The sequence below is a fragment of the Buteo buteo genome, chromosome Z, assembly GCF_964188355.1.
Source record: "Buteo buteo chromosome Z, bButBut1.hap1.1, whole genome shotgun sequence".
Taxonomy (NCBI): Eukaryota; Metazoa; Chordata; class Aves; order Accipitriformes; family Accipitridae; genus Buteo; species Buteo buteo.
The window spans coordinates 67,334,044-67,357,823 of record NC_134204.1 but is presented as its reverse complement, the minus strand read 5'-3'; the positions used below and the strand labels follow the sequence as shown (position 1 = coordinate 67,357,823).

The window sequence follows — 23,780 nt, the reverse complement described above, 5'->3', positions numbered from 1 at the left end:
CACGCAGTCGCTCACTCACCACCACTGCCCCCACCACCCAGAGGGATGCGGGAGAGAATTGGGAAGAAACAAGTAAGACTTATAGGTTCAGATAAGAACAGTTTAGTTGAACAGAAAGGAAGAAAATAATAATGATAATAATTACAATAATAAAATGACAATAATAAAATAACTGGAATATACAAAACAAGTGATGCACAACAGAATTGCTCACCACTCGCTCACTGATGCCCAGTTAGTTCCCCAGCAGTGATCCCCCAGGCCAACTCCCCCCAGTTTATATACTGGGCATGATGTCACATGGTATGGAATACCCCTTTGGCTCGTTTGGGTCAGCTGCCCTGGCTGTGTCCCCTCCCAGCTTCTTGTGCCCTTCCAACCTTCTTGCTGTCTGGGCATGAGAAGCTGAAAAATCCTTGACTTCATCTGAACACTACTTAGCAACAACTGAAAACAGCAGTGTGTTAGCAACATTCTTCTCATACTAAATCCAAAACATAGCACTATACCAGCTACTAGAAAGAAAATTAACTCTATCCCAGCCGAAACCAGCACAGTAGTCTTAAGAGTATCTGTGAGGCTTTGGGTTGTGTCTTAAAACCTGGCTGTCCATAAGCTTCTGCTGTAGAGTGAAGAACTAAATTTTGAATCAGTCTTCTAAAATCTTGGCTTTGAGTTCTGTGTGTAGCTGCAGCAGAGAGCCATAGACCACCTGTGCATGACATAGCTGTGTGTGCCTTCTCACTGTAGTGTTCATAGATGATGAGCAGGTCTATGAAGTTATGTCAGTGCTCTGTCACCATTTTCAGAAAAATGGAAAATTATGATTTTTTTTTCCTCTCCCCTACTCTGGTAAAAGATTAGGTTTTATGGTTTTTTATTTTTTCAGCTCTGAAAGGTGTTTGGGAATGGATCATCTTATGCAAGTATCTAGTTACTGTGTCCTGGGGGAAAGTCGATGAGGTGGAGGGGGGTGATGTTTGTTTTTATTGGGTTTTTGTTTTGTTTTTCTTCAGGTCCTGATAGGTTTGTCTTAGGCTTTTTTCCTGGGAGCTAATACAGAAAAGGAGATGCTAATTCTGTGGACCAGACAAGACATGTACTTTAAGACCAGCTGAACAGCAGAAGTTTCTGCCTGATGTTGTCTGTCAGGCTGCTGTCATGGGGTGTGTCTGATCAGAAGAGATTGATGCAGATGCCTCACTGCTTTATAGAAGCTGGTTGTTCAGTTCTAGATCTCTTCTGCGAGAAACAAATGCACAAAAGCCTATGAACCTACAGTTTTGAAGTCAGAAGGCAGCCTTATTAGTGGCTGACTGTTCTGTTAAAACTATTTCTGTTCTCATTAAGATAATCCTTTGTACTCCTAGTGTAACAGTAAGGGTCATGGGCTATGACTTAGGTGTAGTAGTTCTCACAGTTCTGTTAGGGTATCTGTCTCCGAAATGTTGCTACACCTGGAGAAGCCTTTTTTAATAACTTGTCCTCTGTTCTGGACAACAGTTTCTACTTCAGTTTACTTCCACATTTATGTGATCATCTGAGTAAACTTTCCAAGATAATCAGCCAATTTAAACAGTCAAGCCATGTCAGAATGTTAGAGGTCTGACATTTAGAAGTGTGACCGGTAAAAATAACTTAGCTGAAGTGAGCTGCTAGTGAGGAATTGCAAACTTGCACTTTCTAAGATGATGTTTGACAAATACTAGTGGTGAAAACTGAAGAAACAAGAGCTGTCTAATGCTGAGATTGAGCCCCATGCTTGACTGCTGATAGAAACATGATGTAGTTGGCTGTAGAATGTTAATTAAGCATAAATAGTTGTCTTCTGCAGCAGGATGAGATGTTTCATATTCTTTTGGAGTTAAGCATCTTGACAGTGATCCATAACAAAGACTGTTTATGGATTGTAGAGTAGATATTTATGTGTAGAAGTCTTACAGCATTAGATTGGTGGGAGTGCTTAATATGTGCTGATAACTGCCATGGCTGATGTGAGTGTTAGATCTCAATGTTTTTCCTCCTAAAAGTGGGGTAGGGCAGTTGCCTCTCTTTATGCAAGAAGAGCTCATGCTTTTGAGAACTTTCCAAGAAAGCAAGACATCTAGATTTCATTTTTCATGCAAATACTAACACAGAATATTTAAAAAACAAACCAAACAAAAAAATGCCCACAAACCCACAACCTAATACTGAAGTTTTCAGGGAAAAATCTAAAATGAATAAATCAAGCAAATGTTTCTGACAGTGCCATAGCTTCTACTCTGAAACCTACCAAATTCATCTTTCCATGAAAAAAATACCAACAAAAAGCAAACAGAAGAATTTTCAATGACACTTTTTAATCTAGACCATGTCATCTGATTTCTCAAAGTGAAAGAATGTGAGTAAGAAGCATAAATGCCAGAGTTCATCAGAACAATCTATTTCTTGCAAAACAGATCTTCAGCTTATGTACTACTCAAAGACTGCTTTTCTGATGGGGAAAAAAATAGAAAGTGTAAGAGCCTGCTGTTATTATATAAAGCTAATACTTCTTTTTCCCTTCAGAATCTTTTAATACTTTTGTTTTAAACAAAAAGTACAACATCCTTGTCTCTGTCCTGCTCTGTCCCATCACCCCCTTCCACTATCTTTTGCATTTCACTCTTCTAGATTTATGTAAAAGTTCAGGATGCATGAAGACTTGGGGGTGAGAGGTAACAGGAGGGAAGGTGGCATAAATTCTCTTTTCTTCTTCCTAAAAGAGCTGACCTGCTGCTGTCAATCAAACAGGTACTTTTTTTTTTCTGGGCAAGTTCCTCCAGGAAAATAGAAAAGGAGGGCTAATAGGCAGCACCTTTAAAAATTTGCTCATGCTCAACCAACCTGGGGTTGCACAGCTTTAAAAATACTGGTGTGGATGAAGTCTAATGTTGCTGGTCTTGCTGAAAAGAAACCTCCTTGCCTTTCCAGCTGCTTTTTCCTGCTGCTTTCTCTTTTACAGAAATAATGCAGCAGCGTAGCAGTAGCGTCAGCTATCTGCTGAACAGTAGCAGGGGGCTAATCCTGGTTGGAGTTCATGTGATACATAACCTGGATCAGTTCATGATATTAATGGGTGTGTAGATACAAGTCTGAAAAAGAGGTGTGCTGGGAAGGAGTGTGCTAGTTTCATCAGATAGCAATGCTGGTTTGTTACATTGAATTCTCACTTTTTTCATGAAGTCATGATTTTACAGTAACAGGAATGTTTTTTCAGCTGATGAGAAATCTGTGTGCTTTGAATTGTTTCATGGCTTGTTTTATAAGCCTGTCTAAAATTTGAAGGTACAGAGAAGTACTTAGTGGTGATTAGTGGTTTGTTTCCCAAACATGCATGCTGGAATATAGCTGGTGATAGAAAAGGAAGAATTGAAGTGGAATAGCTTTATTTTATAATTTTAAAAATATTTTATATTGTATCATATTACATATATGACATGTTACATATGTATATATAATTTTTTTCTGTTTCTGTGACATAGTCATTTGTATAACACATGTTGAATGCTGTTAGCCACTAAAGGAGAGAATTACCTCTTTTCCATGTTTAAATGTTGTTCTTCTACCAATCTAAAAGCTTTTTTTTGCAACTGCCTCAGCATGACTTCCCACCTGATTTAAGGTTTTGAAATAAAGTTCTTTATTGGTGTAAGATGCCTCCTGTGGCATCTGAGGACAGGAAGATTCAGCAGGATTCTTCAGAAAGATTTAGAAGTAAGAATAAAGCAATGGTAGGAAAATAAATCTTTTCAAAGAAAGCTTTAGGTACTTGTTTTAATGTTTAGTTTGAAAATACTATGGAAATCTGTAACTTGAAATTAGGAAGAGGATTGGCAGCAGATTGAGGGAAGTGATCATTCCCCTCTGCTCAGCCCTGGTGAGGCCATGGCTGGAGTGCTGAGTCCAGGTCTGATCTACCCAATACAAGAGAGACATTGACAGGCTGGAGTGAGTCCAGTGGAGAGCCATGAAGACGATTAAGGGCTTGAAGTGTACGACATATAAGTAGAGACTGAGAGAGCTGGAGCTGTTCAGCATGGAGAAGAGCAGGCTTGGGGGCAATCCTACAATGTGTATGAATACATGATGGGAGGGAATGGAGAAGAGGGAGCCAGACTTCTCAGTGGTCCCCACTGACAGGACAAGAGGCAATGGGCACAAATGGAAATACAGATAATACATAAGAAAAAAACATTGAGTTTGTTTTGTTTTGTTTTTAATGGTGAGGGTGGTCAAGAAGTGACACAGGTTGTCCAAGGAGAGGAGGTGGATTCTCCATCCTTGGAGATGCTCAAAACCCATCCGGATGTGGTCTAGCACAGCCTGCTGTAGCTGACTCTGCTTGAACAGAGGGGTTAGGCTAGATGATCTGCAGAGATCTTTTCCAAGCTCAGCAATTCTGTGATATACTCCAAAACAAAGTGATGACAGCAAACTTTTGTCAGCCTCAAGCCAGAATGAGCATCTGCTTCAAACCAGGTTAAGGCATAGTGACTTTGAAGTTTGGGTTTCAATTTATTTTGTGCTTCGGTATCAAACAAATTTTAGGTACAGTCATTTTCATCCCTGAAATAGAGAAGTGTAGTTTTGTTCATTTATGAAAAAAATCAGGGACTGGCAAAAAAAGTGTTACAGAAGAACAGGAAACAGAATTGACTAGCAGAGTATCTCTAAGCGGCAGCAGGGATAAAGCTGAGTGGTTTTGATGGATTGATTATGAAGATCATAATACTACTTTTTGCAGTAATAAATGATACAGTTCATTGGATGCTATTCCCAGTTCTATTTTTACATTGCTAGTAGATTACAGGCTGTTCTGGAGAAGCAAACAGTCGTCCATGGGACAAAAATTGGACTTTTTTTTACACACAATGTAACTATCTCACAAATTTTAAAGTAGATCTGACCTTTAAAGCTCCTCTTTTCTTAACTGTTGAGTATGGACTAGTTCTATGCACCAGGCTTTAAAAAAGTTTGGAAGAAAGATGGCATATTTTCTCTTGAAAACTCAGTGGTTCACACAGACAGAAGTTGCGAGCACAGGTCTTTTCCAAATTGCATAGTGAACCTTTTTGGTAACTTTGTGTAACTTAGAGAGGATCTGTTTTCCTGCCTTTTACCTGCTTGATAAAGTAGTTGCCATAGGAAGTCTAGTTTGTAACAAGACTTGAGATCAGTTGGGAAGTCAATTTTGGTATCAAATGACTGTTCTGTGGTCAATGTTATCTTTTAAGGAACTAGAATTCTTGAAAATGCCCATTTGGCGACAACAGCAGCATTAGTTGTTTAAACTAGAACAGGAACTTCTCTATACCCAGGAAGTGTGCAGTTTGCCAGTGGTCAAAAACAGTGGAGAAAAGCATGTGGGATTTGTAGAGCAGAGATTTACCACCTCTTTAAAGACAGATGAACTGTCTGAAGAAAGTATTCAGTTTCAAGTGAGCTGTTTTAAGCCCCAAAGAGACTGAAGATAGATAGAGACTAAAGATAGTTAGTCTTACTAGTCGGAATGTCTCACCTGCTAATATTTCTATTTTACAGGTTGTGGGCTTTTGGCAGGGGTCGGGGCATGTTATGGTTGTGTAATTTCATTTAACACATGGCTTGGTCTTCTCAGTTATCAGCCTATATGACTAAATCAGCTGTTGTTCAAAGTGCAAAAACTAAAATTGGTACAGGTGCTGAAAAAGAGCTGCTTGTGGTAAAAAACCGCAAATCATTAGTTTTCAGAATATCTCATGCAGAAATAAATGACTTATCACTTGTGACTACTTTAAAAGGCTCTTTACTAAACAGTATATATTAAAAAAAAAAAGGCAATATTAATCTCACTTTGACCCATTATGCACTACAAGCTCAAATGTTTAGCTATGTATTGAAAGAAATTCTGGCACAAATGGATGCTGTTTACAGATGACCTTATTAAACTTGTATATCATTATTTTTTAGTGTGCGTATGTGTTGTCTTTGTGATGCATATCCATCTCCATTGCACAAAAACTTCTTTGCTAACTCAAAATGTTTATCTAGAAGCAACAGAAGAAGTTTCACTGGACAGTCCAGAGAGGGATCCAATACTTTCACCAGAACCTACTCCTGCAATCACTCCTGTAACTCCTACTACATTAGTAGCTCCCAGAATGGAATCGAAAAGTGTAACAGCCCCTGTGATTTTTGATAGATCCAGAGAAGAGGTACACAGTAAACTTCTAAATTATGAAAATGTCTTGTTTGTTTTTTGAAGTTTTTTCTTCTTTTAAAATCACAGTTCCTAAATGTAGACTCACGATCATCCTTTGCTAAGGAGAAGTATGTAAAAGAAGACCTATTCTATTTATTTTGCATATAAAGTTTAGTGTGAATTTGACTCATGAAAATACCATAAGATTCATTACTTAGGTGATTATATTGGAGATCTGTAGTGTGAGGAGTAAGAAGCTTCATTCCTTCAGAGTAGATATTGTAAAAGTGTATGTTAGAGCAAGCCATTAGCTTGATACAGCAGAAATGTTTATGATATATAATAACTCTTACTAATATGTTACAGGTTTCAGCTTGGATTTCTAAAGCTGTTATTAATGGGGAAATGGAGGAAGCACTTTCTAGCATTATCCTGCATGCTAACAAACAGCTGAGGCTAATGGTGGTTCATTTGGGATTCTGTTCAAATTGGGCATTGCTGAATGCCATTCATCCTGGAGTGTTTTCTTACTAGACAGTGCCTCTGCTAAATGAGTTTGCAAACAAGACTTTGCTGTCACTCAATGGTGGCTGCTTCCCCAGATACCACAAGATGGCATTTTATTCTGATTTTCCTCCCCTTTAGCCCTGGTACGCTGTCCCTTCTTCCATGATGTTTCTTAATATCTCTGTTTTTATCAGTCTTCTGTGTATTACGTGAAAGATTATGAAATTCTGCATGATTAGAGTTCAGGCAAGTATCAGAAAATTCTCTGTTACTTTTCCCTTCCCAAGTTGTTCTGCTATGGATACCATTAATAAAAAGGAATATCTGTCCTTTCATTAGAGGCATATGGAAACATCGCAAATGAGAGTGGTTTTTGATCCATTGTATCTGCTGGCATTGTAGGAGATACAATGAACATACCCCTAAGATAAGTATTTACTAAAAATTTTGAAGCCAACAAGTCCTGTGAAAAGGCTGCCATACTAAAAGCTTTTGAAGAAAGGCTTAAAACTAAAATCATAGTATCATAGATCATTTAGGTTGGCAAAGACTTTTAAGATCATTGAGTCCAACCGTAAACCTAACTCTGCCAGGTCCACCACATGAACTTTGTTGCAGTGACAGTCAATGTTAGAAATTATATTTACTTAGCACTGGATGGTGGGTCTGGAACATTTTTTTAGTTGTACAAACTTACTGACTTCCTCCTTCCTCTATACCCCTATCCTTGTAACCATACATAATATGAATGCATATTACCTGATTATATATAGCATATCTTTTTCCTAGATTGAAGAGGAAGCAAATGGAGATTTATTTGATATAGAAATCAATGTATCTGACCCAGAGAAAGTTGGTAAGTTCCTTGAGCCTAGTAAGTCAGATGGTAGACTGTCTTATCCCTTGAAGACTGTTCTGAGATTTTAGCATGATTTCTTATTCTGTTGTCTTTTGGCATTTTGAAGTATCTAAATGGAAAGCTATTTACTGTATATTTTGGAATAAAAAGTGTGTGGAGGGCTTAAAATAACTTGACCTAGGATAAGTATCTTAATTTTCTTACAGGAGATGGCATGAATGCTTATATGGCATACAGAGTAACAACAAAGGTAACTAGTGCAACGAACGTTTGCAGATAGCTTTGTATTGTAGCTAAGTAGATGGATCAGTAATTCATAACAATTTTTTTTTTTTTTTTAAGACTTCACTTTCCATGTTCCACAAAAATGAATTCTCGGTTAAAAGAAGGTTCAGTGATTTTCTTGGCTTGCACAGCAAATTAGCAACAAAGTACATGCATATTGGTTACATTGTGCCTCCAGCTCCAGAAAAAAGTATTGTAGGTAAGTGTAGTGCCTGTAAAGTTGAATTTAAGCGTGACATTTAAGTACTGTAACACAAATTAAGTATCTTGATATCTGTTGTGCTTGTAAAATAAATACATTTCTGTACAAATGTTACTTGCTGCTTATCAGGTAGTCCAAACTATTAAATATTCTTCCTGTTCTGTATTTTTTAAAAGTTCAGGTTAATTTGGAGAAGTATGTATTGGCCTCTTCCCAACTCAGGCTGGCATTGATAATAATAAGGACGTTTGTCTTAATACATGGCTGCCTGTTTCTTACCTATCATTCCTTCTTCACTGTAGCCCTTCAAGAGCTGATTAGTCTATCAAAACAAAGACATTAAATGAAAGTTTTTTAACTTGTGCTGTTACCAGTTGCCTGCAATATGCAAAGCTTCATACATACTCTACCTTTCAAATACTTCAGTTTGTTTCTTTTGGTTCTGGTGAACACTAAAACCCCTAGTTAATTCTTCAAACTTCTAATTCAGAAAACACTTTTGAGTGATGCTAGTCTTCGTGATTGCCTTGAAGGATCAGATCCTTTCTTCATGAACTAAAAAGCATGCCTGATGCATTGAAGCAACTTCAGTTTTATAAGCTCTAAGTAGTAGAGGTTCTTTCAAAATAACTGAACATTTAAAACCGTAAAACCTGTTGAAGTCTTTTGACTTACCTCTATAAATAAGTGATTGGACTGTAGAACGCTGTTTGAGATGTAGGGAATGGCAGGACTTCTTTTTTGGTAGTTTAGTCTGTAAAGCTAATTGGAGCAGCAGCTTTTCATATGAGTAGGAATAGCCAGACTGAGTAGATGTAGGCAGTAGAAAGCTTGGGAAAATCATGCTTTTAATTATGTGGAAAAGCACTGCATTTTTCAGTCTGTAAGATTGAAAATTTGATCAGCATTTTTGGTACTTCTTGAAAGTAATGTATGATTCTGTAATAACCAATTTTTCATGTAACAAGCATAAGTTTAATTACAAATGCTAACAGGGCTTATAAAGATGGAATGAGGCTTCTAGTCATGTCCTTTGGATGATACAACATTTAAGGCATTTATGACAGTGTGCAATTACATGAAAATGCAGTACTTGCATCACAGTCAAAGTCATCTGTAAGACAAAGCTTGGACTGGATTTGAAGTACCACTTGAACAAATCCAGCATAAATATTGATAGACCTGGAAGTGTGTAAAATGGGGGGACTTATTGCAGTGTAAGCAAGCACTGGCTGTCACTTCAGAACCTCGTATAGAGACTTTGTTAAGCTACGGGTAAGTTGGGAAAACTCACAGACTCTGTAGGACATTTTCCAAAGAACATGAAACTCCTGCTTTAAACTTGGAACTTCAGTGCACCTGTGGTATTTAGTTCTGCCCCAAAATATGTAGTCCATACCTTTCTAATTGTGGAGAAAATAAGGGATTCTAGGCTGATTTAAAATGTGACACCCTAAAGCAGAGAGCTGGCAAAACAGCTGAAAGTGAGATGGCATATTGTGTTTACATCACAGGTGTTTATTTTTAAAGTCTTAGTACAAAATATCATACATTCAGTGTTATGCAGTGTGTATTGTACAAAAGCCCTTAGTCTGTTCATTCTTTTACACTGTTGATAACACCTGGAGTTTTAAGCTCCCAAGTTTATTTTGGTGACTGGTGGGAGCGGCTCGCACTTCAGACCTTAGCCATGAATTCAAGTCTTCAATTACTGGCTATGGAGCAACAGGATAAAACTGAGTCAGTGGTGAGCTAGAGTTGGACGTTCACCCAAACTGATGAACTCGCTACTTACATATATGTGTTGGAAAATCACATTTTCCATTTTTAAGAAAATAATCTATTAAGTCATGGATCCTTTCCTGCAAAGGATTAGAATGTTTGGGCTACCGAAACTGCCTTTACACCTGCATTTAAATAGGCTTATATTAGCAGCAAAAGAAACCTGACATGATATCTAGAAATAACTGCCAATATCACAAGTTAAGAATTCCTCATATTGGTCATTTGATTACATATTCAGTTTTTTTCCTATGAACTTCTGTTGCTATCAAATGTGAAGGTTCTTTTGAATTAAACTGCAGCATTTTGTGCTTTCTGCAGTGAAATATTAATAAATAGTAATACTTTAATGCAAAAAGATGAGGCATGTGAATTACCTCACTTTTGTTTCAATACTTTAATCCTTGCAATTAAAGACACACTCAATTTTACAGATAAATTTGTGGATTTACAGTTACATTACACTGTGTAGTATACCTTTGGAAAAAAAAAAGTGCCCATCGGATTTATTTTCATCATGTTACAGAGAAGGGAAAAACTAAGGCTTCACTGAGAGGTTAAGGGTCCCTCCTTATTCCTGTAGGGATCCTGTTTGTCCCCTCTGTGTGTTAGTCTGTGAAACTTCTAAAGCCAGAAGGGAGATCAGGTGAGGAACAACTTTGGGAACTGTTGACCTAGCAGATCACAGAGTACATATTCAGAATCTCAGACTTAGAACTTTTAGCTGGAGAAGCACAGAACTAACAGAGCAGGAATACACTACAGGTAGAAATAAGATGTTTGGACTGTATCGTAACATACCTCTCCTGTGTTTTAGGAAATAATAATTATCAATGTTCAGTGTTTCCTGGTGGTTTTTAATAGGACTCAAGTTCCTAATCTCTCTGAGTTTGGGTCTTTAGCATGAAAAATATTGACCTCAGTCTGACAGTTTTAGAGTTCTTCCATTGCTGAGGTTGAATGTATTTCCCATACCATGATCTATTAGTACTCTGGCTCCCCTGTCATAGTTTTTTGGCCACTCTTGACTTGGGCAGAGGAAGTGACATAAAGCTGCATACATGTTATACTGCTAATTTTATTCTCCATTTGGTTTGTAGTTGTTCATATGCTTCAGAATTTTCAGAGCTGGTTAGTTTGCCTTAGTTAGGCTTAGACTGAAAAACTCTTAAAGAACTTAAAAAAAGTAATAGAATGAAAATATTGGTAATAAGCTTACCAATTAACAGGCTCATAACCTGAGCTTTATTTTCCTGTTCTGCTTTATTTGGGTAACTGTTGTCTTCTTCTGAACATAAGTGACCAGTAAGACTCTGATCTTCATTTAGATTGTCTTTAAAAATGCAAATTAAACTAGTTTTTTGTAATTTATAGTCACAATTAATATATTACAGGAAATTGTGTATTTCACAGAGCTGCTTCCACAAAACCATGCAGCATGCAGTGTTGATATTTTTCCTGTTCCTGTCTAGTGTTTTTCATTGTAGTTTGACTTAAATACATAAACTTAGGTGAGCTATATCTTCTAATCACATCAATTATGTTCATGATTTATTTATGATAAAATAAAATCAATGTGATGCTATTTTCTTCAAAGGCATGACCAAGGTTAAAGTAGGCAAGGAAGATTCTTCATCTACTGAATTTGTAGAGAAAAGAAGAGCAGCACTAGAAAGGTAATGTATATATCTGACGAAAACTTGTTGGGCCTCATGATTTGTAATATGCTACATGGGCTCTGTATTTGGGCTCTGGGCCATCTGTGCTTAGAAGGACACTGGAGGCTGTATGCTGCTGCCAAATTTCTCTGTAGAAATGGAATAATTCCCATTAGTAATGGGAATTGCAGCCTTATTCATTGAGAGGATTATGGCTAACTCTTTCCAAACTGGTTGGTGCTTAAAATTAAGGTTGCAGAGATTCAGTAAGTAAAACTTTATCAGCTTACTTAGGCATTTGGGGTTTAAGGAATTAGGGCACTTCAGTATATCTGTGTTGTGGTTTAACCCCAGTCAGCAACTAAGCACTGCGTACCTGCTCACTCACTCCGCCCACCACCCGGTGGAATGGGGGAGAGAAAACAGTAAAACTAGTGGGTTCAGATAAGAACAGTTTAGTAGAACAGAAAGGAAGAAAATAATAATGATAACAATAATAAAATGACAATAATAATAATAATAAAATAACTGGAATATACAAAACAAGTGATGCACAACAGAATTGCTCACCACTCGCTCACTGATGCCCAGTTAGTTCCCCAGCAGTGATCCCCCAGGCCAACTCCCCCCAGTTTATATACTGGGCATAACATCACATGGTATGGAATACCCCTTTGGCCAGTTTGGGTCAGCTGCCCTGGCTGTGTCCCCTCCCAGCTTCTTATGCCCTTCCAACCTTCTTGCTGTCTGGGCATGAGAAGCTGAAAAATCCTTGACTTCATCTGAACACTACTTAGCAACAACTGAAAACAGCAGTGTGTTAGCAACTTTCTTCTCATACTAAATCCAAAACATAGCACTATACCAGCTACTAGAAAGAAAATTAATTCTATCACAGCTGAAACCAGGACAATCTGTTACATAGAAAATCAACTGTTGGACAGAACGATGGGAGAAAGAGACCTTCAGTCACTTGGAAGTAAAATGGCCTTCTGATACTTACAGTACATTGATGTGACTAGCTGAATTTTGGCATGAGAGAGATTGACATATTGAACATAATCAGCTCATTTCTCCAAGATTTCCTTTAATTCTAAAACAAGTCAGCCAGAATTATCTGTAACAAAAAGCCTGTCCACTGCACTGTACAAGAATGTTTTAACAAGCTCATCTGTTTTTTTCTGGCATAAATTGGCTGTTATTAGAGGAGGAGGACTTCACTCAGCTGTTGAAAATACGAAGTATAGTATTTTATCACTGTGCAACATGCAATTATGGCAGGCCCCACTTTAAGGAGTTTCTGGTGTAAAGAAACTATATTAGAAACCACTGCCCACACCTCTGGTGTGTTATGTTATGGTATGGAGTGCATGGGGCTGCATCACTTTCAGTCAAAAGTTCCAGGTTTTGTGGCAGCCTTACTGGAGTAAGGCTTCAGTGAATGTTTCAACGGATTAGTGGTCCTAGGTTGTAACTCTGTGTAGGACTTAGCCTAAGTGTTTGTTGGAGGAAGGTGACAGATTGCATACATATGGTTTGAAGAGTCAGCAGAGAGGCAAAGGATTGAAGGGGCATGGAGACTGAAGTATCATCTGACCCTTTAGAGGTGACTTTTTAAGAGTATTCAAGCCCCATTAGATAACAAGGGAAACTGTCTGCTGCATTGTACCCATTTTTTAGATGAAGGACACTTTTCAATGCTGTCAGGCATATTAAATCTGTTTTGTTATCTAATATTTTAATTTTTAAAATCATAGGTATCTACAACGAACAGTAAAACACCCAACCTTGTTACAGGATCCAGATTTAAGACAGTTCTTGGAAAGTTCCGAGGTATTTAAGTTTTTTTAAGTTGTCCTATTTGTTTCTAGATATGGTAACCTACAAAGCAATATATTCTCTTTGTACTGAGATGTAATCACCTAAACTCAGATGAAATGAAATTGGATTGTACCCTTCATGGGATAGAATGGCAGAGGCTACTTAGGTAATGGTGTGCCTCTGCATCGGATAAAATTTGGAGTGGTAATGACCAAAAGCTATTTGCTGTTCAGCAGTTTCTCAAGTGAGTTGGTCTGTCCAGTTCTGAGTGAAGCTTGTCATACGTGGTGAAAACCCATAATTGATGTTACTGATTGTTAAATAAGATCAAGAATTAAACTGGCTTGGAAGCAGCTCCCTTGCCTCTAGGAGTCCAACTTGAGGTGTATTGGTAGGATAATGTGAAAGTGCTAGTAATGCTGCAGGCCAGACTAGCTGTTTTGTGAATAGAGGACTTCAGTCACCTGTGCTATCAGTTTGGCACCTTTCGCAATATTAAATATACTGTTAAAGATACATAATATCTCTTTATAAATGTACATAGTGGATTCAGTGTAATACTGAACTGTCCTTTGGCCAATGTCAGTATCTTAGTTGTACTACTTAGTTGTACTACTAAGTGACAGCGACCTTGATAGTGACAAAAACATCGTTGATAGATAACTTACAGTGGATTTGTCAATGCTGCTGATAGAGAAAACATCTCATGGAGGGTAAATGGTCTGACAAAGGGGCCATCTTGTATGGCGTATTCAGACTAGCCTGAATAACAATATCAATTAAATTTAAAGTTTGTTAACTTACCCCTGAGGATTTCTAAGTACCTAAGCAAATACAGAGGTCTCTTGATGTGCATGAGGTAGGTTTTGAAATCTGGCCTATATTGAAAAGCAAAAAGATACTAACCTTTTATAATCAGCACTCAGTGCAAATCTTGCATTACAATTAAATGTGTTACAGAATTTCTTTCATCTAATTTGTTGTAAATCTAAGCTTTTCTGTTCCTGTGGTGGCAGTTTGTTCTCTGTAGTGTATAGGTGGCTAGTTAGGACCTTTGGCTAGTGCATAATAACTTTGGACAAGTGGGTTGTTTGTTCCATTTAAATGTAAAAATGTAGAAGAAAAGTAAATAGTCTATATTTTTAAGTTTTCCTCTGGAGAATGTAAAAGTAGTAAATCTGAGAAATTAGATTCCACTATATTGAAACACATAGGAGTAAAGAAAACCCTATATCCTTTTCTTTCCCCCTTGTGCCCAGTTAAACCTCCATCCTTTTAACCAGTCTGTTTGCCCTTATTTGTCATTCAATTCCAGCTGCCGAGAGCGGTTAACACCCAGGCTCTGAGTGGAGCAGGAATATTGAGGATGGTGAACAAGGCTGCCGATGCTGTCAACAAAATGACAATCAAGATGAATGAATCGGATGCAGTAAGAGCTGATTTTTTGGCTTGAATAATGAGACAAATTAATGAGCCTCAACAATTGCATTTTAAAGCTGTAGAAGTAGAAAATGGGTTATTAATTTGCTTATTGGCTGGAATTCTTAGCTGTATCAGTTGACCACCCTGGCAGTATGTGGATAATTTGCTTCTTTAAAACCAGAAATGTTCTTGGTAATCTAATTTGTAATGCTTGACTCTTTCATCTTTTGTCAGTGGTTTGAAGAAAAACAGCAGCAATTTGAGAATCTGGATCAGCAACTTAGGAAACTTCATGCCAGTGTCGAAGCATTAGTCTGCCACAGAAAAGGTAACTTTATTTTTATGTGGCTGCATGAACTGAAGTGCTTAGAACTTTAGGAAATGGTGATGAAACAAGAGCTTAGTATGTCAGAGCTCTTAACTAATGAGTTATGCTGTATATTTCAATGCTAAAATATTCTAATTGTACCTTTTAGTTTACACTGTCCTAGCATTTTTCTATAGCTGTTTTTAATCTTAATTTTAACCAGAATATCTGCCATTCCTAAAGTCACTGTACTGATTTAGCATATTTATCTTTTTTTTGCAGAGATTCAGTACCATATCTAGCAAGTAATTCTACTACAGTAGACATCCATAAATGTATCTGTAGGTCTCATGGCAAGAGTAGTTTCCTTCTGAACAAAAAGCGTCTGCATAAATCCGTTTAAATATCTTTTGGTTCAGTGTTGTTCTGTTAACTGAGTTTAAGCTCTCAAACAGGAATTTACTATTCGTAACTTGGTCCACATAATGATACATCATCAAGTTACTGTTAAGGTAAACTTTTCTGGAAAGATAACTAGTCTCAGAATGTCGGCTTTTGGTTTACTTATTTTAGAGAGAAGCAAAGCCTGTAAGTTTATATATTAATCACCTGTGCTGCTGTTTTGTCAAAGATTGCTTTCCATCAGATGATTTTTAAAAAACTAAACCACTAAAACTTTGATTTGTAGTTCAAGGAAGACCATAAATGTGCCTTCTGACACTACTGTGTTATGTTAAAACATAGGGTCACCTTCCAGCTCTACACTTTCAAAAGTATATGAAAATGTCACAAGTTGCTTTCTCATAACTCTATCAGGAATTATTCTCTATAGTAAAAATCTTTGGCCAGATGTCCTCAAGGCTAAGAAGTATTTTAATAAGAAATGGAAAATGGAAGTGTTTGTTTACTCTTGATTTGACACCTGCTTATAGGTCTGAAGAATTGGGTTTGCTTTGTTTTTTTTTTTTTTTAAGAGTTGTGCTTAAATTGTAAGGGTTTTAAATATTTGAAGACATTTTGCTTCTACAAACATTTCAGGTGTTCTAATGATTCCACAGAAGCAGCACGGTTGCAAACAAACCTGCACTTTTAATCCTGAAGCAATTTGCATTAAACATTTGCTCAAAGTTCCTTTGTAGGACTTAACTTTGTACAGGATGACTTACATGGGATTTGATGAGACAATTGCCCTAGTATTTCTTAATAAATAAGCTCAAAACTTGACATTCATAGATGCCAAACATGCTGGTATGTGGGTTTTTTTTTTCTTTTAAGGCATGTCCGAATGTGTCAATACATTACAGTATGCACAGTTAAAGGTATTTTAGTCAATAAAAAAGCCCAACAGAAACAAATTCCATTCATGGGGGTGGTGGTTTTGTGAAATAGTTAGGGTTTTCTCCCACTCTGAACTGCATGGAACAACTGTGCTGTAGACCTGTTAAAATTTTTTTGGATTTGCTATGTAGGTGACTTGGCTTTTGTTTTGTGGGCTTGCTTTTTCTCTGAACTAGGCAGTTGGATAATAGCAAAGTGACAGTTTTTTCCATGTCTTTTGGTAGACAGAGTAGGTAGGCATGACATTAACAGGCTCAGCAAAACATTTACTTGTGCAGATTTTTTTTGTGCAGGAGTTGTTCTCCTACATGTGGTTTCATTGTGATCTTGTGTATTTTATCATGAGCTTCAGGAAATGCAGCTAATATTTTCCAGTTGGTGAAGTTAGGGTTGAAATAGGGCAGAGGCCTCTGCTCCACTGATCTATGCTACATAGTAATGTAACAAATTAGCTATATTGTACTGAACATTACTTCTGTATTTCAGAGCTTTCAGCCAACATAGCTGCCTTTGCTAAAAGTGCTGCCATGTTAGGTAATTCTGAGGACCACACTGCTCTGTCTAGAGCTTTGTCTCAGCTTGCAGAGGTTGAGGAGAAGATAGATCAATTGCATCAAGAACAAGCTTTTGCTGATTTCTATGTGTTCGCAGAACTTCTTGGTGATTACATTCGTCTCATTGCTGCAGTAAAAGTGAGTACTACTAGCAAAAATACTGATTTTTGTGTTTAAAGTCATATTCCTCAACTTGTACACTTAGGGTAAATGAATGTGTGCATTTGCACACATCATAACACAGTCAAGACTAAGTTTTTGCCTGAAGTTTTAGCTGAGTAAAATGAACACATCCATGATGAGTTATTCCAATGATAAAAATGGTTGTGATCAAAATTAGGAGTGGATTAATAAGATACAGACAAAATGTAAGTGGTGAACACCTTCTACGTTGAGCAGTACTAATTGTACACAGTATTTAGGGATGCCATACACTGCTGTGACTAAGCATAATGTACTTGTTTCTTTCAGGTTACTTATTTTTACAGTATGCCCATAACTTTTCAAGAACATAATTTGGCTGTATTCGGTAGATAGCCAATAGTTTCTGTAAATAAGAAACAAATACAATTTGTGGATCTATATGTCATTAAAGAAAATACTCAATTTTGGTGTAAGTTATGCTGCATAACATAATTAGGTTTTGACATGGGAAGGTGTGTCTATGACTTTTATCCAGAAATAGCTTTGAACTTGCTAGATTGCTGGGAGTATATATTTTTTCTTCTAGTTTCCTTTTTTTTTTTCCCCCCATATGTGTACTTTAATTCTGCTGCATTAGTCCATTGCTAACAAAAATGTATTGCTGAATATGCATGTAATCTATATGCATGAAAAGTTCGCTAGGATCTGCATTTAGAGAAGTATTTGCATAATAGAGCATTTTGTAGTTGTTGTTTTGGTACTGTTTTGATGGAATGAGGAACATAAAATGGTCTGGAGCACTAAGGTGACTGCTCTGAAAAGGCTTCTTGAATACCCTGTTATTTGTGTGTCCTGGTTCCAGCTGGGATAGAGTTAACTGTCTTCCTAGTAGCTGGTACAGTGCTACGTTTTGAGTTCAGTATGCCAAGAATGTTGATAACACTGATGTTTTCAGTTGTTGCTACCTAGCGTTTAGTCTCAAGTCAAGGATTTTTCAGCTTCTCATGCCCAGCCAGCGAGAAAGCTGGAGGGGCACAAGAAGTTGGCACAGGACATACCCAGGGCAGCTGACCCAAACTGGCCAACGGTGTATTCCATACCATGGGACGTCCCATCTGGTATAGGAACTGGGAAGTGAGGGCAGGGAATCGCTGCTCAGGGACTAGCTGGGTGTCGGTGGGTGGGTGGTGAGCAATTGCCCTTCGCATCATTTGTACATTCCAATCCTTTCATTATTGCTGTTGTCATTTTATTAGTGTTATCATTATCATTATTAGTTTCTTCTTTTCTGTTCTATTAAACTGTTCTTATCTCAACCCACGGGTTTTGCTTCTTTTCCTGATTTTCTCCCCCATCCCACTGGGGGGAGGGGGGGAGTGAGTGAGCAGCTGCGTGGTGCTTAGTTGCTGGCTGGGGTTAAACCACGACATTGTGGAAGGTATTGAGCTGTGCAAGCATGCCGTCAAATGAAATGCAAGACATGTGGTGGGCATAGTGACGTTTCTTTGAGTATACTTGTTCCAGCTTTATCCAGAATTACCTTTTCCTACTAGGAATTTAGCTCTAACAATTCCAGTTGTTTAATAAATTTGTCTATCCTTACAGGGTGTGTTTGATCATCGAATGAAATGCTGGCAGAAGTGGCAAGATGCTCAGGTCACTTTACAAAAAAAACGTGAAGCTGAAGCAAAGCTCCAACTTGCCAACAAACCTGATAAATTGCAGCAAGCTAAAGATGAGATAAAGGAGGTAATGTCTGTTATCAAACATTATTTTGGAAGTCAGACTTTCTGCATTAACTCATTCATTCTGCATTAATGCACTACTTTATAGCATTTTTATTTACAAATCACTTACTCATTTGCTGTTTTCCATATTTACTGAAATTGTTAAAAGGAATTTATTTAAAATATTAAATGTATGCAATTGTTATTCATTGTAAGATCTGTAAGGCAGTTAATACTGTCTCTACAGAGTCTGGGAGATGGGAGGAGGGGAACATGGACAAGTTAAATAATGCTTTTAACTGTTAACAGAATGCTTGGGTAGGAAGAGAAGCATCTCTTGGCTTCTAAAGCTAAAATCCAGCTAAGATAACTAATGGAGAACTGTTCCCATGTTTTCCTTAATTTTGCAGCATATCTACCCACATATATATAACTAATGGAGAACTGTTCCCATGTTTTGCTTAATTATGTAGCATATCTACCCATATATATATATATGTATGTATATATGGTGTAATTTCAGTAAAAATAAATCTAACATGTTGAAGTGTCATAATTTATACATTTTTTCTATCATGCTTCACTAAGGAAATTGAAGAGGTAGGACAACTTAATTATTTAACATTAATGCATTCTAATTACACACCAGTATTCTCCCATTAAATAATGGGAGAACATCATTACAGATTTCAAGCTCTCTTACACAGTTACTTTGTTTGGCTTCCTCATTGGTCACTAACCACATGCTGCTTTGTTCCTTCTGCCCTTCAATATATTTTGCATACAGTGTTGAAGTTACTCATTAACTTGGCTTTCTTTTTCTTAAAAAAAGGCTTTTGTTTACTGGGAAAACTTAGTGTCACTCTTGTGTGACTACGTTCTTGCTGGTTGCCTCTCTTGATGTCACCCATCCATCTACAATACAAGTGAGCTGGAATGCCTTGCTGAAAATACTTCCTGAGTATTGGAAGTAGTAGGAAATACTTGGTGATCCTTTCCTAGTCTCAGTATTAAAAGAATTAATTATGTTGTTCCTGAAGATTTATTTTTCCTACTTTATTGGATGATTAGAGAAGGTTGTTAGTAAACCCACAGTTTGAATGTGCTGATTGAAGTTATTGCTGCCATTGAAATATGTTCAGAGTTGCTGAATTCTGTAATAGTAGTCCCTTCTGGCAGAGAAACTGCAAAGTGGAAGCCTACACAGCTTGAGCTTCATCCATGACTTAGTTGCTTTTTGCCAATAAAAGGCCAAAGAACAGTCCTAGAAACAGCATATTGAATAAGGAGAAATTTCTTTTTGTCAGAAACTGTAAGATGGCAGACTATTATCTAGTGATAATTCGTATAGGACCTGACATTTGGACATGATGAAACTGTGGGATGTTGGATCCATTAGGCCTATAGAAGCTTTCACTGAAGTCGCAGGCCCCTCTAGTTGCTGTGGTAGGAAGGCACAGGCAGTCTTAATCTACCTTTTCCTTGGCTGAGTTTTGTATTGTTTCAGTTATTAGATAACTATTCAGGCTGTTCTTTCGTGAAGGACATCCTATTATGACTTACTGCATAGCTTCATAATGTATATCTGAAAAGGCAGTAAGGGGACTCTGAATAAATATAAACTAAAAATATAAATACGTAGAAATCTGTTGGAACATAGATGATGTTCATCTCATACCACAATAGTAACTTGGCACTGCATCACAAAATGCTGTTGTGAGTAAGTAGCACCCCTGGACTGCTAACAGGAATATGGTATATTGAAGTGTGTTGCTTCCCTGCTGCCCTTTTCTGAGGAAGATAAGTGTTACTGGATATATTGGCTCCCGTGAGTCAGTTAGTATATTGAGGTGAACTAATACAACTGCATTTTAAATATGGTAGCCTGCATGCATCTGAAGTGTGAGACTCATAGGTTAAAACTAACAATATTAATAGGTGTATAAAAGCAGTTATAAGGTAGTGTAGATGATGATGATCTCTTATTGTGTAGCTGGATGTCTTTTCCCATAAACTAAGGAGAAACATAATCTAGTGTCATGTGCTGTTACATGAATGCCACACTCCCAGTACGGCAAAACCCCACAAGCAGCATCACTTCCTCTGAATTTTCCTTTTGTGCTCTTCTTAACTGCAATAACTTTTGTACTCCTGCTTTCTATGAAAACAGTTCCCACAGAACAAGAAAGCATGTGCTTTGGCTTGCTTAAGCAACATGCATTTGTTCTGACTGGAAAGCCAATAAACACATTCTCAATAGCTTGTCACCTGCAACAGAAACATGGTAGAGATAATCATATACTTGACTATAGGCAGAGATGAAGATCTAGTCATTTCTTCTGGGATTAGGAAAGTACAGGGAACTGACTTTTGAGACTCTTCCACACTTGATGGGACAGGTAGTCACAGAAAACTTACAGGTTTAGATTCCTTTTATAGTGGTGTTTGTAAACGGAATAGCAGGTAAAGCTTTAGAGATCCTTTTTCCTTTCTGATGAATCTTTAAAGAAATGTTACTAAGTGTTCCTGAACAGCAATACTAAGATATTTTCACATTTCATCTACAGATAGCATTACCTTAGAGATACTATTGTTCTAACTGATTTGATTACATCCTATTACACAAATCGTTACTTTGAAATTGTTGTTTTAAGACTCCCTTAAGTATGCCAAAAAAACCCAAATAGGTCCTTTTCAGCTCTTGAGTGACTATCACTGATATACTAAAAAAAGTTCAGATACTGATAGACTGAATGGACAACACAAAGTCTTATTATCTCTGCATGTCTTTCCTTTGCCAGTGGGAGACAAAAGTTCAGCAAGGGGAAAAAGATTTTGAACAGATCTCCAAAACCATTCGCAAGGAAGTGGGAAGATTTGAGGCACGTATAATTTTGTCCAAGTAAATGACAGTTTTACTTTAGATAATATTGACATTCCAAGTAAAATTGGTTAAGAGGTTAATATGCCATAATTTATTTATTAACAGAAGGAACGAGTGAAAGACTTTAAAACTGTTATTATCGAGTACTTAGAGTCGTTAGTGCAAACACAACAGCAGGTAAGATAAATTTTAAGTTTTGTACAAGTTAATATTTAATACCTTCCATATTAGGTTAGTTAAAAGAGACAGGCTTTAAGTATAGCAGTTTCTAAAACATAAAGAACTACTTCTACTCTGTACTGTATTGTAGAATAACAGTGATTGCAGTTTCCCAGCTATTGCCATGCTCCCTTGCACAGCTCTAATTCAGGGAAGCAAGGGAGAAGCTCCCGTAGGGATACAGGCAAGTGGAGGGTCTTGTTGTCTTCTGAAACTGAAGTAATACTTTCACTTGTAGATTGGAGTAAATTGTATGAATATGTACTTTGACTGAAGACACTTGAATACTTAAATGTTTAATGCTCTTTTTTAAAAGTATAAAATATTACTGAATATTGCGAAGCAGTAAAACAGTTTCCAATGACTCAGAAGTAGACCTTGTTCTCAAAAGAGTGTCTAGAGGCTTTCCTTTGTTCTTTCAGGGAACATAGCCCTCTGGCTTTGTTTAATTTAAAAAAAAAAAAAAAAAAAAAAAGTGGTACCCTTAGAGGTACGAATAGCAAACTGAGCTTGCAAACAAATTCTGTGTAACTGTATTCTATAGCATTGTGTACAATGTGTGGTAATGCTTCTGTTGCTATGAGCAGATTTGTCTATTTATTACTTGTATTTTTTCTTGCATTATGTAATAATGTAAATGGGTAATATGAAGCACCTATGTTCTTACTTTGTCCGGTGGAGACAAGTTTACCACAAGAGGAAGAAGGTATGTGTGTTTTCTTTTCCAACATTTAGTACTTAATAATGAGTGGTTTTCCCTTCTCTTCAAGCTAATAAAATACTGGGAGGCATTCCTACCTGAAGCCAAAGCCATCGCCTAAAAGAAGAATATTCCAAATGACAAGACACTCTGGATGTTTGTCCTGGATAAAACTAAACTCCACAGTGAAATCACTTTAAATCATCCAAATAAACCACTATATATTTTATGAATTAACATGTGGCTTTTTTATATACTACAGCATTTTATTAACAAGCTGCATGTCCTGACCCTCTTTGAAGTGGACTGTGGCATGATGTTCTGCAATACATTGCTGAATTGAACACTATTGTGTCTTAATACTTGCACTAAAATGTGCACTGCAAGGCCAGAAAGCTGATATTTTTTTCTTTACAATACAATGTTCTGTAGTATGTTTACCTGATCTTTATGAAACAAATTTAATTGCATTGATTAATGTTCACTTAAACATTCCTGTACAAAATCATGTTTTTGTGATTACAATAATAAAGGGATGTACCTTGTGAAACATTGAACACTCTGGGTTTGTGTCTGTAGATATTTACTGGTGTTCTTAGAAGTAGCATTTAAAACAAATTGAGATTATATCAAAGGCAGGAACAACATTTAGTAAAGAATGCTGGAGATGGTACTAAAGATCCACAAAAAAGTATTTGTGGTAAATTATTCTGTTTTTTAATTCTGAATCTCTTCATTATAGGTATTCTTTTCACCTGCAGTTATCACTGCTTTGGTAAACTGTAATGTGTTAATACTCATAGGGTCAAAAGACTGATGCTTGGACAACAGACAGGCATAAACCAAAATCTCTTCCAGGTGTTTTACAGAGTTTCTGAAGGGCTAAGATCACCAGCATGGTCAAATACTGATGTCCTACTGGACTGATAAATTTCCTCAGTGGTCTCAGGATACAAAAAGAAAAAAAATCTTGCAATAATTCTGGTAATTGGGGAGTAAGAAAAGTAGGTAATTCAGCTGAGTGTTGTAAGCTAGTTGTAAGAGCTAGCGTTCTGCTCGGATTTTCTTGATTAGAAAATACATTTGCAGGGACCAGTTATATCTTTTTAAGAAATCAGAGTAGCTAAACATCTTTCTGAAATATACCATCTTAACATAGGATGTGT

At 37.0% G+C, this 23,780-nt stretch overlaps 1 protein-coding gene across 1 annotated transcript in view; it reads left to right on the top strand.

Moving 5' to 3' along the window:
* SNX2 (sorting nexin 2) overlaps positions 1-23,177 on the top strand; it is a 36,331-nt gene extending 13,154 nt beyond the window's left edge. Inside the window, exons 3-15 of the mRNA XM_075021019.1 lie at positions 6,055-6,218; positions 7,502-7,568; positions 7,778-7,821; positions 7,914-8,055; positions 11,438-11,516; positions 13,256-13,331; positions 14,635-14,748; positions 14,976-15,069; positions 16,873-17,078; positions 18,690-18,833; positions 21,613-21,693; positions 21,801-21,872; positions 22,685-23,177. Of these exons, the coding sequence (XP_074877120.1) occupies positions 6,055-6,218; positions 7,502-7,568; positions 7,778-7,821; positions 7,914-8,055; positions 11,438-11,516; positions 13,256-13,331; positions 14,635-14,748; positions 14,976-15,069; positions 16,873-17,078; positions 18,690-18,833; positions 21,613-21,693; positions 21,801-21,872; positions 22,685-22,735 (1,334 nt within the window). The 3' untranslated portion in view covers positions 22,736-23,177. The remainder of the gene's footprint in view (positions 1-6,054; positions 6,219-7,501; positions 7,569-7,777; positions 7,822-7,913; positions 8,056-11,437; positions 11,517-13,255; positions 13,332-14,634; positions 14,749-14,975; positions 15,070-16,872; positions 17,079-18,689; positions 18,834-21,612; positions 21,694-21,800; positions 21,873-22,684) is intronic.
* Positions 23,178-23,780: the final 603 nt, after the last annotated feature.